A 15,991-nucleotide genomic window follows, 5' to 3' on the forward strand; every position below is an offset into this window, starting at 1 on the left:
ATTCCTACTTTGAAGAATAAGAGATCTTCCGGAAAAGGGCTTTATTCCGGAGGATCACGCCAGTCTAGACGCTTTTTTCCGGCTTTTCTCCAAGCCGTAAAAAAAGCGGCGGCCATGTTTATTTAAATCCCGCGGGGGATATTTAAATCCCCCGCGGATTTCCCTATTCTGAAGTTGGAAATTAACATGCCTCTTCCGGAGAAGGGGCCAATGTAGACGTAGCCACACTGTCCTGACCATCGGCTGACAGAGCCCTCTGTGTTTTTAGGGGACAGTATTGCTAAATATTTGCCATCCTGCAAGGATTTACATGTGTTTTTATATTGTATTAATAGTTCAACCCAAAAACCACTTATTTACTGGGAAGCAAAAAAAAAAATAAAAAAATCTCCAGTGATAAAGTATTGTTACATAATATTCTTAGAGATGCACTATTGACAAAGCCAGAGGGAACATAATGTTGGAAATATATCAGAAAAATAACATTACTGCTTTTATTTTTTTAATGTATTCAACACAGTTATATAAGTCTCTCATTTTACAAAACTTAACATATAAAATTTTAAAACAAGACTTTTTGGCTTCTGATAAATCATATACAGAGGCTGTGTCTACATTGGCATGATTTTGCACAAAAGCTGCTGCAGATTAGAACTGTAGTCCTATAGTTATTTTTCACTGATCCAGCCACATATGGGGTACGTCTAGACTGGCAAGATTTTGCGCAGAAGCGGGTGCTTTTGCGCAAAATCTTGCCGCCTGTCTATACTGACAGGGAGTTCTTGCGCAAGAACACTAACATTCTAATGTATGAAATCAGTGCTTCTTGCGCAAGAACTATGATGCTTCCACTCAGCGATACGCCCTCTTATGCAACTGTTCTTGCGCAACAGGCCAGTGTAGACAGGCAACATTAATTTCTTGCGCAAGAAAGCCAGATGGCTAAAATGGTCATTGGACCTTTCTTGCGCAAGAGAGCATCTACACTGGCACAGATGCTTTTGCGCAAAAGCACATCTCTTGTGCAAAGGCACATGCCAGTGTAGACGCTCTCTTGCGCAAATACTTTAACGCAAAAACTCTTGCGTTAAAAGTATTTGCGCAAAATCTTGTCAATGTAGACGTAGCCAGAGGTCAGTTTTGGACTATAATAATTTACAATAACAGATTTTATACTAGAGATATGTAACAGATGAACAATAATTTAATCAGAAACTCAACAGAAGTACTATTCAATAACAGGAAAAGAGGAAGTGCAGTCCCTTTCCAGCCTAAGCCAGCTGAGGAGTCTCCAACCCTGCCACTCTCCTACAATGGGCTGCTTTCAAGGGGGAGGCCAGATTTCATGGTCCGTGACATTTTTTTCACAGCCATGAATTTTAGAGAGCCCTAACCATAAAGCATTGTAAAAAAAAAACATTATTTTGACAAAATCAATGAAGCTTCCCCAGCTGTACTCATTATGTTTTTACTTTAATTTACATGACAGTTTTATAGTTTAAAATACTTACTTAGAAATACAAATAATACACCCAGTAAAATACATTTATTATGATAAATGATAATGGGAAAGAGAGTCTGGCATAGGTATCTATATGATATGGGTTTTTAACATAGAAGCAGTCAGAGATACAGAAGAGTTTTTTCATCACTGTCATTGGAGAACTACACCCACTGTGTTTACTTTTCTCCTTTTTTCTGCTACTGCTGGTATTGATGTTTTTCTTTGAATCAACCTTGTTAATCTTGTCAGAAACTTTACAACTGTTTGCAATTGCTGACAGTACTCCATTAATCTCTTCTTCAACCTCTTCATCCTCATCCTGACAGGAAACAAAACAGCAGGACGGAGGCACTTAAGCATATATTCTATCGCATATATTTACATTGGCACTGAAGTGAATTATTAGATTTCCCTGTGACTCCCTTTTTGTAGTGTACACCTGATTATAGTGGATATATACATACAGAGAAGTGCCTAGTATCAATTTTCAAAGTCTCTATATACAGAACAACATGATGGCTTACATGGTGGGTTTTGGCAAAAGTTCAAATCTGACTGTAAAGGGAAAATAGACGTACACAGAAATGTTCTATCAAACACTGAAGAGAACATGAAATCTGATGAATATATCGAAGAAGATAAACAACATTTTTATTAGAAAGGTCAAGTTAATTTTCAACACCTACAACTTGTATAGGAGTATATCCTTATTTTAGCAGATCAGTGGAGCTACAACTACTCATAGTTCAAGCTAGGTCTACCAGCAAGTTTAAGTACCTCATAATTCTGGAGAATCTCTTTGCACAGTAGGCTGACTATTCTTCAGTCTCCTAGGCTTATGATGAAGATTGATCTCTTTTAAAAAAATTTTAAAAAGCACTTACAAGAATCGAGAAGAGGAATGAATCCCACAACTGACTGAATACAGGCAGTCCCCAGGTTACGTACAAGATAGGGACTGTAGGTTTGTTCTTAAGTTGAATTTGTATGTAAGTCGGAACTGGTACATATTGTAGGGGAAACTCTAGCCAAACATTTCTCCAGAGCTCAGTTTTATTCTCCCACACCTCACTTCCCTCAGTCCTTTATTCTCAAGCTGAGGTGTCTGCTGAGAAAAGCCGCTTCGTGTCTCCCTAGTCTGCTGGGGGGGGGGGGAGCGCTAACTTCGCGTCTCCCTGGTCTGCTGGGGGGAAGCAGCTAGTGTGGGGTTGCCTCACCCCATTTGTAAGTAGGGATCCGATGTAAGTCGGATCCATGTAACCCGGGGACTGCCTGTACTTCAATATTTCATAATCCCTTATTTAAGTTCTTGATCCAGCAAAGCACTTGAAACACATGCTGAACCTTCAGTGGGTTAAAATTAAACACATGCTTAAGTGCTTTGCTGAAAAAGGGCAGCACTTCTTTGAGTCCTACACTCATTTCAAGGGGGTTTATTTTGCTTTGACTGGAGAGGGTATTGATCAGAAAGTTCATGGCTGAAGTCCTCTCACTTTGAAATCTGTGGGGGTTCTGCTGCTGCTTTCAGTGGGGTCAGGTTTCTACCTCAGATTTAGGCCTAAACTGCACTGAGTCAGTGAAACAGAATAGAGGGAACTGGAAAAATGATCATCACTGTTTTTAGTTTTTCAATTTGCCAGAAAAATCTAGTGTCTTCTGACTGACAGAGATATACCATGCATAGCATAGTGGGTATTCCCAGAAAATGCACCTGGTGGTAAATATTCTTTTTATTTGCAAGATAGTTTCTTGCAGCAATGTCAGTAATTTGAAACAAAAAAACTGAGTTAAAATATATTTATAAACCTGAGATAAGACCAAGCCATAAAATTCCAGTCTGCATTTTAAAAACTGCCTAAGGAAATGTTAAATGTGGAGTTTTACTGTGAACCGATTTCTTAGCTCTTCTGCTTTAAAAACTGTACTCCGCACATCATTTTCAGGATGCCAGAGGAAATCCTTCCCAGCAGTGTCTCTGACATTTTAAACAAAGCATCAAGGCTGAGGTATAAGGATTGTAACTGGTACTTCAAAAGTTAATAAAATCAAGAACCCTGTCAGAAGAAACCTGACTGTTCCCATGCTCCCATTTTTATAAGAAAGGCAAAAGGAGCAGAACAACATCTGTGCTTTAAAAATGGTGGGAGTTAGTGCTCTGTTCAGTTCAAAGTTTGATTTCTCACCCAGGTTAAGTCAAATAAAACTTGTACAGAATTACAGTTTTATTGCATAGCAGGAAAGAATGCTTCCTATGTGCCACTTTTCACACACCTGCACTAGAACGATTCACAGGTGGCTGATGCTTTATTAGGTTAGTCTCAACTCATTTTTTTCCCCTGTGAAGATCTTAAAACTCGAGAGGAAAATGCTGTCTCTGATGAGGTGCATATTTGGCTTCTGTTACAGTGTTACAAGCCACTGTTCTCTCACAGAACATAAAACAATGTATTTACAGCACAAGTTTGATTATCAGATTGCCCTTGTAAAAAAAAAAAAAACCCAGAATCTTCAACAAAATTACCAATACCTCTCTGCCTTGCTAATAAGAACGTCCAAACTGGGTCAGACCAAAGGTTCATCAGGCCAGTATCCTGTCTGCTGACAGTGTCCAATACCAGACGCCCCGGAGGCTGTGTCTACACTGGCCCCTTCTTCGGAAGAGGCATGCTAATTTCTAACTTTGGAATAGGGAAATCCGCGGGGGATTTAAATATCCCCCGCGGGATTTAAATAAACATGTCTGCCGCTTTTTTTCCGGCTTGGGGAAAAGCCGGAAAAGAGCGTCCAGACTGGTGCGATCCTCCGGAATAAAGCCCTTTTCTGGAGGATCTCTTATTCCTATCTGAAGTATTCCTACCTGAAATATTCCTACCTGAATAAGAGATCCTCTGGAAAAGGGCTTTATTCTGGAGGATCGCGCCAGTCTGGACACTCTTTTCTGGCTTTTCCCCAAGCCGGAAAAAAAGTGGCAGACATGTTTATTTAAATCCCACGGGGGATATTTAAATCGCCCGCGGATTTCCCTATTCCAAAGTTAGAAATTAGCATGCCTCTTCTGAAGAAGGGGCCAGTGTAGACGTAGCCTACAGGTAATCCTCACATGATCCCTCCACTGACAGCCACCTCCAGAGAAACAGAGGCTAGGGATACCATTCCTACCCATCCTGGCTAATATCCATTGATGGATTTAACCTTGGTCTCCATGAATCTATCTAGTTCTTTTTTGAACCCTGTTAAAGTTCTAGCTTTCATCGCATCCTCTGGCAAGGAGTTCCACAGGTTGACTGTGCACTGAGTAAAGAAAAACTTTCTTTTGTTTGTTTTAAACCTGCTGCCTATTAATTTCATTTGGTGACACCTAGTTCTTATATTGTGGGAATAAGTAAATAACTTAAATAACTTATATAATCAGGGATATTGGGGGATTTTTGAAAAAGACAAAGTTTGGGAAGGCTTTCTCACTGTGTGAGAAGAAAAAATAAGCTATTTTATATTATGAAAACGTTTTATTTACAGAGAGAGACCAACTGCAGGTATATTTTTAAATGTGATAGCATTTACCCTTCTCTCACTCCCAACTCTTAATGAGAGAATAACAGATGGCACTATAAAGGGATTTGGTTGAATACAAAAATCAGCAGCATCCATAGAAAGGTACTGTGTGTGAGTTGAAAAGTACTGAATAAGGCATCTGTTGTTGCTGTTTATACCAACCAAAGTGTCTGACATCCAATAGCTGACAGAAGGAAAGATGTCACTTCTGTTAAATATTCTAGATTTTCAAGATGAATATTGTTTCAACCAGGAGTGTCACGGTGTCTGGTGTACCTGGAAATTTATTTAGCAAGCCAATTTAAAATGCTTGCATAGGCAACACGATGCTGGGCACTGTAGCTGCAGCAGGCACGACAAGTAGATACAAGACTAAGACTATGGCTATGCTACGAACTTTTTCCAGAAGAGGAAATGAGAACGGAGCGCTCGTTTGCATATCTCGCGCTCTCATTTGCATATTCTCTTCCAATCCTTTTTGAGGAAGGAGGTTTTTGCACAAAAATGCACTGTGTAGATGGTGTCTTTTTGTGAAAAACCCTCCCTTTTGTGCAAGATACCTTCTTCTTCCTTGCCCCAGACTGGGACAAGCAGGGACTGAGCCAGACTGCCTTCCTGCCTGGCTCCTACTACATTTAGGAGGTAGGTAGGCAGGCAACCTGGCTCAGTCCCTGATCGAGCTGGGTCCAGGACCAAATCCCACTGCAGCTCTGCAATTTAAAATGCAGTAGGAGCCGGATAATTCTGTCGACTTCTCAGTTAGGAGTCAGAGCTATGGCCCTGTTCCACTTCATGCCAACCTTCAGAAAAAGGGGTATGCATCGAGGGAAATAATTTGCTCCATCTTAATGTATATAGCAGATTGTTCACTCCCTTTTGTGCATGGAACAGCCCCAAACTGTGCCTTTCCTCCTTCTGGAGGAACTCTACACCTTTTCCTACACACAGTTGCAACATTAATGACACAATGCCAAAAACTTCAGTGATTCATGAACTATTCTTTGTTACCATACTTGGTTATATAATCTAGAGACATAAAGTGGCCTCAAGTAAAGATGGGCCTAAGCTATGAAATTCAGATTTGGATTCCTAATACCCCAGGCATCAAAAGTACTTAATTTCCTAGTTTTTTCAGACCTATAGTGCCTTTAGTGTCTGTATTGTAAGAAATATTTCTATTAAAGTATGTACAATTCCCAATAATAATGCAGGTACCCTACTCTCCTGAAAAGGGGTCCCCTAGGTATTTATTTTACTCAAATATATAAACTTTTAAATACCTTTGTGAGTACTTTCAAATTGGAATGATGAAGAGTGCAGAAATGAGTCACAGCATACTCCACCAAAGCCCCAAAGATGAAACTAAAACAAATACCAAGGTAAACATCAATTGCCTTTATGAAGCAGTTAGCATTAGGCAGCGAAGTCCTGGCTCCCATCATGAGTGTTGTCATGGTAAGTACTGTTGTGACACCTGCAGAGCACAAGGAATGAGGTAAAAAGTGGTGCTAGTTACAACATTCTATGCAGCATTTGCTATAGCTGCAAACTAGTGTTTTCTGAGCTTTCAGGTCACTGTGAACACTGTGGTTTGAGCAACCACACTTACTGCTGGATGTTCAGGAAATAAGACTTTTAACTATATTAAGATTTTGAATCTACATGTTTTGAAAAAATAGAAGAATAAAGTTAATAATCCTGTGAGTCTGTAAACTCAAATGAGAGGGATTTAGATGATGTATACTGTACACTTGTGATTCTTACAGTATTATGCAAACAGTCTGGATAGACCTTGACTACATAGATGTTTTTAAAATCACAGTGTAATTATCTTGTATCTGTTCTGTGCAGCATTCATATGAAAGTAGGTAGAGTGACCATTTCTATGAAATTACATACACTGCACCAATATTGCTCCATTCCACTGTGTTTACTCTATACGGACTCCTTTCCTTTTTGCAACTCAAGAAACATGAAGTTATCCATCAATCTACAGTATCACAAGGTAATTGCCTAAAATACAAAAGTGTTTGCACCTTCTGCAAATTATTGCTATGCACTGTACAACAAAGAATACCTCCTAATGTTTCAACCTCTGTTTTGTTTTTTTCTGTTACTCACCGATGCAGATTCTGGCTGGAACTGAGGACTGGCTTATCCAGAACGATACCCAGGAGAGTACAACTAGCAAGATGGATGGTACATATGTCTCTAGAATGAAATACAAGATGTTCCTCTTGAGCTCAAAATGGAATACTAACTTTGGATAGCGTCCTGTGAAAAAAGCAACAAGCAACCTTTTGAAAAAACAATTGGTCAGAATAAAGTAATGTTAGATGGTGCTGCTTACAATAATTTCTTGCAAATGTCAATTTTTAACAATTAAATGTTTTTTCTAAGTTTGTCTTGCACAGTTCCCAACAAATCTGTTTACTTTCCAGTTCTGAAATTTTGGCAGTAAAAGCTCTAATTAGTTCCAAATTGGAAAACAAATATTGTAATTCCCATCAATTTTGCTTTGCTCAAATTCCAGAACAATGAGGAGAGTCTTTCTTAAAGTAAATCTATATTTCATATGTGAGAGCCACTCTTTCTGTACACTGAACCTGAGCAAAGAGATTTTGTACAGAGTATTAAATTAGGATAAATGGAGTAGGAAGAGGAAATAAAATTATCAATCTACTGGGAAAGCAATTAACTAAATCAATCTACAGTATCACAAGGTAACTTTAAGAATTTGACTGTTGGAAATTGATTTAAATATAGCTATTTGCAGCATATTAGCAATTGGCATCAGCAAATATTATTTAAACAGACACCATAATCATATTTTATAACACATAATTAGCTGTAGTGACTGCATCCATTTGGATTCATTTGTTCGTAGTTCTTTTATTTATTTCCCCCCTATATCTGGGTTACAACTACTTTCACAAAGCTTGCTGGGCTACAGTTTCTATTTCTTTTCAGAACCAAAGCTACAATTTTTTGTATCATTATGGTCCACTCCTTTTAAATTTTATTTCTATATCTATATAAACAATGTTTGCAGTGTTTGTAGTATAATAGTTCCTCTTACATTTACTGCTTTCAACAGCAAGCCATTCACAATCAAATCCTTAGTCACTGTGAGAGTGTATTGGAGACAATTTTTTATATCAGAAGGTGGAGAAAACCTCCAGGGGAAATCTGTTCTAGATGTGATGTTGACAAATAAGGAAGAACTGATTGAGAATTGGAAAATGAAATGAATTTTGGGTGAAAATGATCGTGAAATAATAGTTCATGATTCTAAGGCATGGTAAGAGGGAAAAAAATCACAATAAAGATAATTGATTTTAAGAAGACTGCTTCAGCAAATTCAGAGAGTTGGTAAGTAAGATCCCATAGAAAGGCGTCGCCTATGTCTAGACTGCAGGCTTCTTTTGGAAGAAGCTTTTCCGGAAGAGGTCTTCTGGAAAAGTTTTTTCAGAAGAGAGTGTCTACACAGCAAAAGTGCATTGATAAAATGATCTGCTTTTTCGAAAGAGAGCATCCAACACTGAATGGACACTATCTCACATTTAAGCTGTGATTACTATGGACAGAGTGACCACCAGGTCACCTGTGCTTTTTCCTCTTTCCTCTTCTTTCAAAAGAATTCCCTCTTCCCTGTCCACACATGCCTTTTTCCAAAAGAGCTCTTTCAGAAAAAGACTTCTTCCTTGTAGAAAGAGGTTTACCAATGTTGGAAAAAAACCACTGTTTTTTTTTTTCCCCCAAAAAGAATGCAATTGCAGTGTGGAGGTAAGTTAAGTTTTTTCGGAAAAACAGCTGTTTTTCTGAAAAAACAGCAGTGTTGACACACCCACAGGATATGAGTGCATGAGAGTTGGCAATTTTTCAGAAACACCTTATTAAGGGCACAAGAGCAAACTAGCCCACTGTATAGGACAGATAGGAAGTATGGCAAGAGACAACTCTGTCTTAATTAGGAGATCTTCAATTATCTGAACTAAAAAAAAGAATTCTACACAAAGTGGAAACTAGGTCAAATTACAAACAATGACTATAAAACACAAGTATATAGTGAGAGAATTAGAAAGGCAAAAATGAGATTAAACTAACTAGAGATATAAAGAGTAATGAATTTTTTTTATAAATGCATTAACAAGAGGAAGAGAAAGGACAGAGTAGGTCAGTTACTCAGTGGAGAATGGAGGGCAGAGGGTGGAGTAAGCAATAACAGAAAATATGAAAATGTCAGAAGTCCTAAATGAATTTTGTGTTTCATTTTTCACCAGAAAGTTTAGTAGCAATTGGACATCTAACTTAATGAATGCCAATGAAACTCATAGAATCGTGGAATACTAGAACTGGAAGGGACTTTGAGAGGTCATCAAGTCCAGTTCACCTGCCCTCATGGCAGGATCAAGCACCATAGATCATCCCTGATAGATGTTTATCTAACCTGCTCTTAAATATCTCAAATTCTAGAGAGTCCACAACCTCCCTACGCAATTTATTACAATGTTTATCCACTCTAACAGTTGAGAAGTTTCTCTTAATGTCTGACCTAAACCTCCCTTGCTGCAATTTAAGCCCATTGCTTCTTGTCCTCTTATCAGAGATTAAGGAGAACAATGTTTCCTTCCTTCTCCTTGTAACACTCTTTTAGAATGAGATAGGATGAATAGAGCCTGATGAAATACACCCTAAAATACTCAAAGATCTGACTGAGGAAATATCTAAACCATTAATGATTATCTTTGAAAAGTCATGGAAGAAGGGTAAGATTCCAGAGGCCTGGAGAAGGGCAAATATAGTGCCCATCTATAAAATGAGAAATAAGGCCAGCCCAGGAAATTACAGACTAGTCAGTAGCCAGAAAGAACATGGAGCAAATAATTAAGCAATCAATTTCCAGAGATCTAAAAGATAATGAGGTGATAAGTAATCTTGTGGATTTTGGGCAAGGGGAGCAGTACATGTATGTCTTGACTTTAGTAAGGCTTTTAAACTGTCTCGCATGAGGTGCATATATTACTGGTTTGAAAACCAATCAAAGAGAATTGTTATCAGTAGTTCATGGTCAAACTGGAAAGAAAAGAATCCTAGATTCTTAAATGAGCTTTTGTATGTCTAGGAAATTAAAATTCAGTATGTGAATTTGCCTTCGCCTTAAGTTCCCTCTTGGCTATATAATGCATGAAAAAAAGAAATAATCTGATTTTATTCACATAATTGGATCTATAATTAATGTTCAATGCAAACTTTATTTTGAGTGTTACAAAAAGATGATAAGCATTAGGTTTAAAACATTCAAGTATTTCCAACCTCTGTGATTACTTCTTCTACCAGAATATCAGTTAAAGGGTGAAATTCAGATATTCACTATGGTCAGTTGACTTCAGCTATTTTTATTTGACTCAGTGAAGTTATGTGTTTGCTTCTAATAGTGTGTGCCATGAGTCATGCTTGTGCTATGTAAATATGGACGCACTCCATCTATAGGCCACAACAGCAATATCTGCATGAATAGGCTATTTGTGCATCTCTCAGGTGCCTTGTGAATTCTGAGATTGCACTTCATGCTGTTAAAAAGCATTCTCAGTAGCAATCTACAAATGCACACACAGGTCTGTCTTATTGCTACTAGACTAGAGTATGGCTGCTTAAATTTAAATGCTTAAATTACATATATAAAGCTGTTAAAATTATTGTTACAATGAGCTTGGGTGCATTAGAAAGTTGTACTGCATTAACTAGGTCAGTATAGTTGAGACTGCCACCTCCTTAATGGGGTCAGTTTTATACTACAATAGGGGCATGTCCACAATAACAAAAAGATCAACCTTCTGGAGGTAGATCTTCTAGTGTTTGATTTAGCAGTAAATCGAATGCTGAGAGCAGCCCCTTGTTGATGTCCAGCAGTCCTCATTCTGCAATAAGTAAGAGAAGCCTCCCACTGAGTAGACACTGCCACAGTTTGGCTTAAGGTAAGCCAACTCCAGCTATGCAAAATGTTTAGCTGGAAGTCATGTACCTTAAACCAGGCCTAGCAGATTTATACAGATGCAGGTATTTTTACAGGGAAAGGAAAACTATACTAACATGATTCTCCTTCATATCAATATATCTGCTTCTCTACTATGTTTAGCCAATACAATTATAAAATCATTTCCCTAACCAAAAGAATTATTCTAGTAAAATTTTCAAGGGTGGGTCAGGCTGAAGTGAAGCATTCAAAAGTTTAAAAATGTCAAATTTTTATGGTTTCTCACACAACATTTATTCTGCCCCTTTCTCCATCCACGTGGTGCATTAAACAAGGCAAAGGCACTGGGGAAACAATACTGTGCAGTCATGTAATGACACAATATAAAGTAAAGCTGCACAATTGTGTGGTCAACTGTAAATTAGTCATTTTCTAACTTGATTTGACAACCTTTTCAACATTCTTCTAAGCAATTTTTTGCATGAAATTTCCTAGTTTTTTTTTTTAAGGAAAAAGCCAAACACAGATTCTGTAATGTGCAACTGTAACAGTGCCCCAGCATCAGCAGAGTTTGACTTCTCAGCCTTCAACACTGCAGCAGAAATGCTATTAGCAGACTGCAGGGGAATGTTGCTGTCCCAGAGCTGAAGAGATGGGCAACTGGCACTATAAGCTGAGACTGAGTGGTCTCTACTCCAGTAGATCAGGAGCTCATGTCCCATTTCGGGACTCTATGGGCAGGGTGGGTCTCTGTGCCCATATGCAGAAGTCCAGGAAGGGGAATGGCATTGGTGGAGAGACCATGCCCTTCAGCAACCACTACCACTGTCTGTCAGCTCCTATCATTCCCAGTGATGTGTGCGCTACTGCACTGCTACTTTGCTGATAGCATGAGCTCAGCCTTAGACTGTCCAGCTTATTGGGATTTGTCATGTGGCCATCATGTCTTGTGCCATGCAAGCAAAAAATGGGAAATGAAGGGATTTTTCATGGTTTATAACTCAGAATATGTCTACATAGCAAGCCTCAGTGCCCAGGTCAACAGAGTTGGGCTTGTAGTGTTGCACTAAAAATAGCTGTGTAGACAATTGTGGCTCAGACTGGAACTCAGATTCTGAAGCCTTTCTGGGCTGCATGTCTACACAACTATTGTTAGTGCTGCAGAACAGGGCTAAGTCTGTCATCCTGGGTCATATGGCTCACTGCTACTGGGTGTAATTTCATGGCACAAAGTCACTCTTCTAGCCTAAAGGCTTTCTCCGTGCCAAATTTCAAAGGATGATGATAGAGATGGAGATGATAGAGCTTTTTTTAAAAAAAATGAGAATAATCTTTTATAATGGAAAGTATGAGGCAATCTAATAAAATAGCTCTCCTGTATATAACCAAAGGAAGGAAGAGATAAGATATATAGGGGTGTTGCTATGCAAGGCTTGTCTTCACTGTCAGATTAACTTGAGCTAACACTTGAATTTTATCCCTAACTTGAGTTCTGTCCAGATACACAAACCCATAACTTGACAGTTGTGGTACTTGTAATTTAAGTTGTCTGGCTTGAGTGGGGACAGAAGCTGAAACTTGAGGTAATACGATGTCAGCAGATAGCACAACTGCTTTGTGGTGCTAATCAATCACTGTGCAAATCCAAATCAAGTGTTATTCTGCAGTGTGGCTGCTCTCACTCAAGGCAGGCTTACTTGAGAGGAATACGTCAACTATGAATCACCCAATCTAACTCTGCAGTGGAAACATAGCCTAAGATTTCCTCACACCTTTAGAATTCTCCATACTTAGATACCCTCATTCATAACACTGTTGCATGCAAATAATAGGGTTGCCAGGTGTCTGGCCTCTGTCTGGTTAAAAAAACCCAGAAAATACTGGTATTTTCTGTTTTTCTCGGCCAAAAGGCCGATGGGGACATTTTCCCCCTGCCACATGTGGCAAGGGAATGGGGAGTGTGGGGTGGGGATTTAAAGGCGCAGTGACTGTTATTTGGTTCCCTGATTTTTTTGGTCTTTTTATTTATTTATTTATTTATTGCTCAACCAATTTTTTTCCCCGCCATGTTCGGTATTTTTTGGCAACCCTAGCAAATAAATGGGTTTCACATTCACAGTGAAAAGGAGCAGAAGGTATAAATTAAATGGTTCTTACTCAACATATCACATGCCTTCTCTGGCTCAGTGGCATATAAGTATAACAATATACATTCCTTGTGCAATGGGAAAGCAGGTGTGAATTGTAAGGAAGTCTGAGTATGAGGAGATCTGATTTACACCATTTTACTGTTTGTCTCTGAATTTGGCTTTTTACAGTCCAAAGCCATATGCTAATCTCCAACAGTAATTCTGATTCATCAGACAGAGATTACTATTATAACCATGGTTTTATCATACAGAATGTCACTGTATCACATGAGAAATATACCTAAGATTAAATGAATGGGTTTCCTTCTCAAGCTGTAACATTTATTTTTGGCAGTTTATAATCATATTTTATATCAATTGTATGATAAAGTTCTGGTCTTTAAGGGCGTGTCTAGACTACAGGGTTTTGTCGACAAAAGTGGACTTTTGTCGACAAAACTGTACCTGCATCTACACTACTGCTGAGTTCTGTCGACATAACGTCAACAGAACTCGTCAGTTTTGTCGATGGCAGTAAACCTCATTCTATGAGGAATAAGACCTTTTGTTGACAGAGTTCTGTCAACAGAAGGTGTTATTGCATCTACACTGTCCTTTGCATCTACTCTCTCATGTCGACTAAGCAGCTTGCTTTGTTGACAGAACTGGATGTAGTCTAGATGCTCTTTGTCGACAGAGGCTTTGTCGACACATACTGTCGACAAAGCCTCTGTGGACAAAAGCCTGTAGTATAGACTTACCCTAACTGACAGAAATCCTTACTGTGCATCCTTCTGGCTGTTGAGGACATGCAACATAGAGAAACTTCTTCCACATCTCTTCTCCCAACCATCAGTGGCAATGGGAGGGGGTTGTAGGGAGGAGTCATGCTGCAGGGATGTTGCTTTCTGTGTTCACTTTTTACATTTTTGCTCAGTGTATGTGGAGAAACTCATGGTTATTTCCTGTATTCTTTCTGGTGAACTTTGCTCTAGATAAAGTGCTACATATAAAGATCTTTATATAAGATGCACTTTTCTTATACCATGCAATTCTACAAAGAAGTGTGCATTCAGGCACAAAAAGCACGATCTCCTCTGCCTTATTAAATATGTATACTGACCTCTTGGGTGACAGTTAAAATGTATTCTGTACACCCGTGTTTCTCAAAGTGGGCCATGGGCAAGCTGCTAAGTAGGCCTGCACTGCTTTGTTTCCTGAAGAGTCTGTAATCATGGAGTCTTAGGGTACGTCTAAACTACATGCCTCCGTCGACGGAGGCATGTAGATTTGTGTATTCGAAAAAGGGAAATGAAGCCGCGATTAAAATAATTGCGGCTTCATTTAAATTTACATGGCTGCCACGCTGAGCCGACAAACAGCTGATCAGCTGTTTGTCCGCTCAGCGCGCTGGTCTGGACGCTCCCCTGCCGACATCAAAGCCCTTTGTTGGCAGCCCCAGTAAACCTCATCCCACGAGGAATAACGGGGCTGCCGACAAAGGGCTTTGATGTCGGCAGGGGAACGTCCAGACTAGCGCGCTGAGCGGACAAACAGCTGATCAGCTGTTTGTCGGCTCAGCGCGGCAGCCATGTAAATTTAAATGAAGCGGCGATTATTTAAATCACCGCTTCATTTCCCTTTGCCTATAACCCTAATCTACATGGCTCCGTCGATGCAGCCATGTAGTCTAGGCACAGCCTTACAGGTTCTATTCACTCTGGTTCACTGTTTTCAGCCAAAGGGAGCCATGGGAAGTGGCTGCCTGGGCCACGTCACTTCCTGCAGCTCCCTTTGTCTGGAAATGGTGAACCAGAGCCAATAGAAGCTTTGAGGCTCTGTGGTTATTGACCATTTGGACCATTGACCAAACAAAGTGGGGCGGGCACGCTAGCAGCTTTCCCAAAGTGGGCCTGCAACCCACTTTAAGAAACACTGGTATGCATCATACACAAAGGCAACAATACGGCATTAGTCATGCATCCCTTGCTTTTCTTCTTGTTCCTTATCTGGTGTTGCTTTTTTGCATATATGAGGGCACAAGGAGAAGAGTTAAATAAAAGTTGAAAGGTTAACACAAATATAGCAGATGACAATAAATTGTAACTTGCTGTAGGTGACCAAAAGGCATTATTATTATTATTTAGGATGAAGATTACCCTCCTCCAATAAATCAGGGAAAGAGTAGTCTCTCCATTTCTGTTCGTAGCATCTGGGTTGTAGGACTGCAATGCATCTCCTCTATGGCTGTTGTTCCAGCCTATTATCTAGAATAGCAGACACTGCTCTGTGCCTCCTATGCATAGTTCTTTGGCTTTCCAATGTGCCTAATACATGGATCTGCTCTCAAGCCCCTCAATCAACAGTATTTGTTGTACTTCGCCCCTGCAAGGCATATATTAAGTCCAGAGAGTTCCCTCCACCGGCGATCCACTGCTACTCTGTCCATGATTCCACACAGATCCTCTCTTGCCTTAAATAGTACTTACCAAATTTTGCACTGCTTTCTACTCCAAGTAGAATCAATGATGATTTTCATTCTAAACTAAGGAACATACTTGTAAACAAATAAAGCTCCTGCTTATTTAGACTTTACTTTGGAATTCTGTTTTCAGAAGAATACTGAATACATTATGGCCTATGTTCCTAGCACTGAAAGAGCTCTTTTGGGAAAAGGCTTCTTCCTCGCAGGAGGGGGATTACCAATGCCAGAAAAACCCATCTGTTCTTTCGGAAGAACACGATTACAGTGTGAATGTAACTCAGGTTTTGTTGGAGAAATGGCCGGTTTTGCAACAAAACTTTTTAGTGTAGACTTACCCTTAGTGA

The 15,991-nt window shown here is 39.4% G+C and overlaps 1 protein-coding gene across 1 annotated transcript in view; it reads right to left on the reverse strand.

Annotated features, from left to right (window-relative positions):
- Window positions 1-1,136: 1,136 nt before the first annotated feature.
- GABRP (gamma-aminobutyric acid type A receptor subunit pi) overlaps window positions 1,137-15,991 on the reverse strand; it is a 37,900-nt gene continuing 23,045 nt past the window's right edge. Inside the window, exons 7-9 of the mRNA XM_075935217.2 lie at window positions 7,178-7,330; window positions 6,337-6,530; window positions 1,137-1,823 (exon numbers count right to left, since the gene is read on the reverse strand). Of these exons, the coding sequence (XP_075791332.2) occupies window positions 1,512-1,823; window positions 6,337-6,530; window positions 7,178-7,330 (659 nt within the window). The 3' untranslated portion in view covers window positions 1,137-1,511. The remainder of the gene's footprint in view (window positions 1,824-6,336; window positions 6,531-7,177; window positions 7,331-15,991) is intronic.

The sequence above is a fragment of the Pelodiscus sinensis genome, chromosome 8 (assembly GCF_052426305.1).
Source record: "Pelodiscus sinensis isolate ZL-2025 chromosome 8, ASM5242630v1, whole genome shotgun sequence".
Lineage (NCBI taxonomy): Eukaryota > Metazoa > Chordata > Testudines > Trionychidae > Pelodiscus > Pelodiscus sinensis.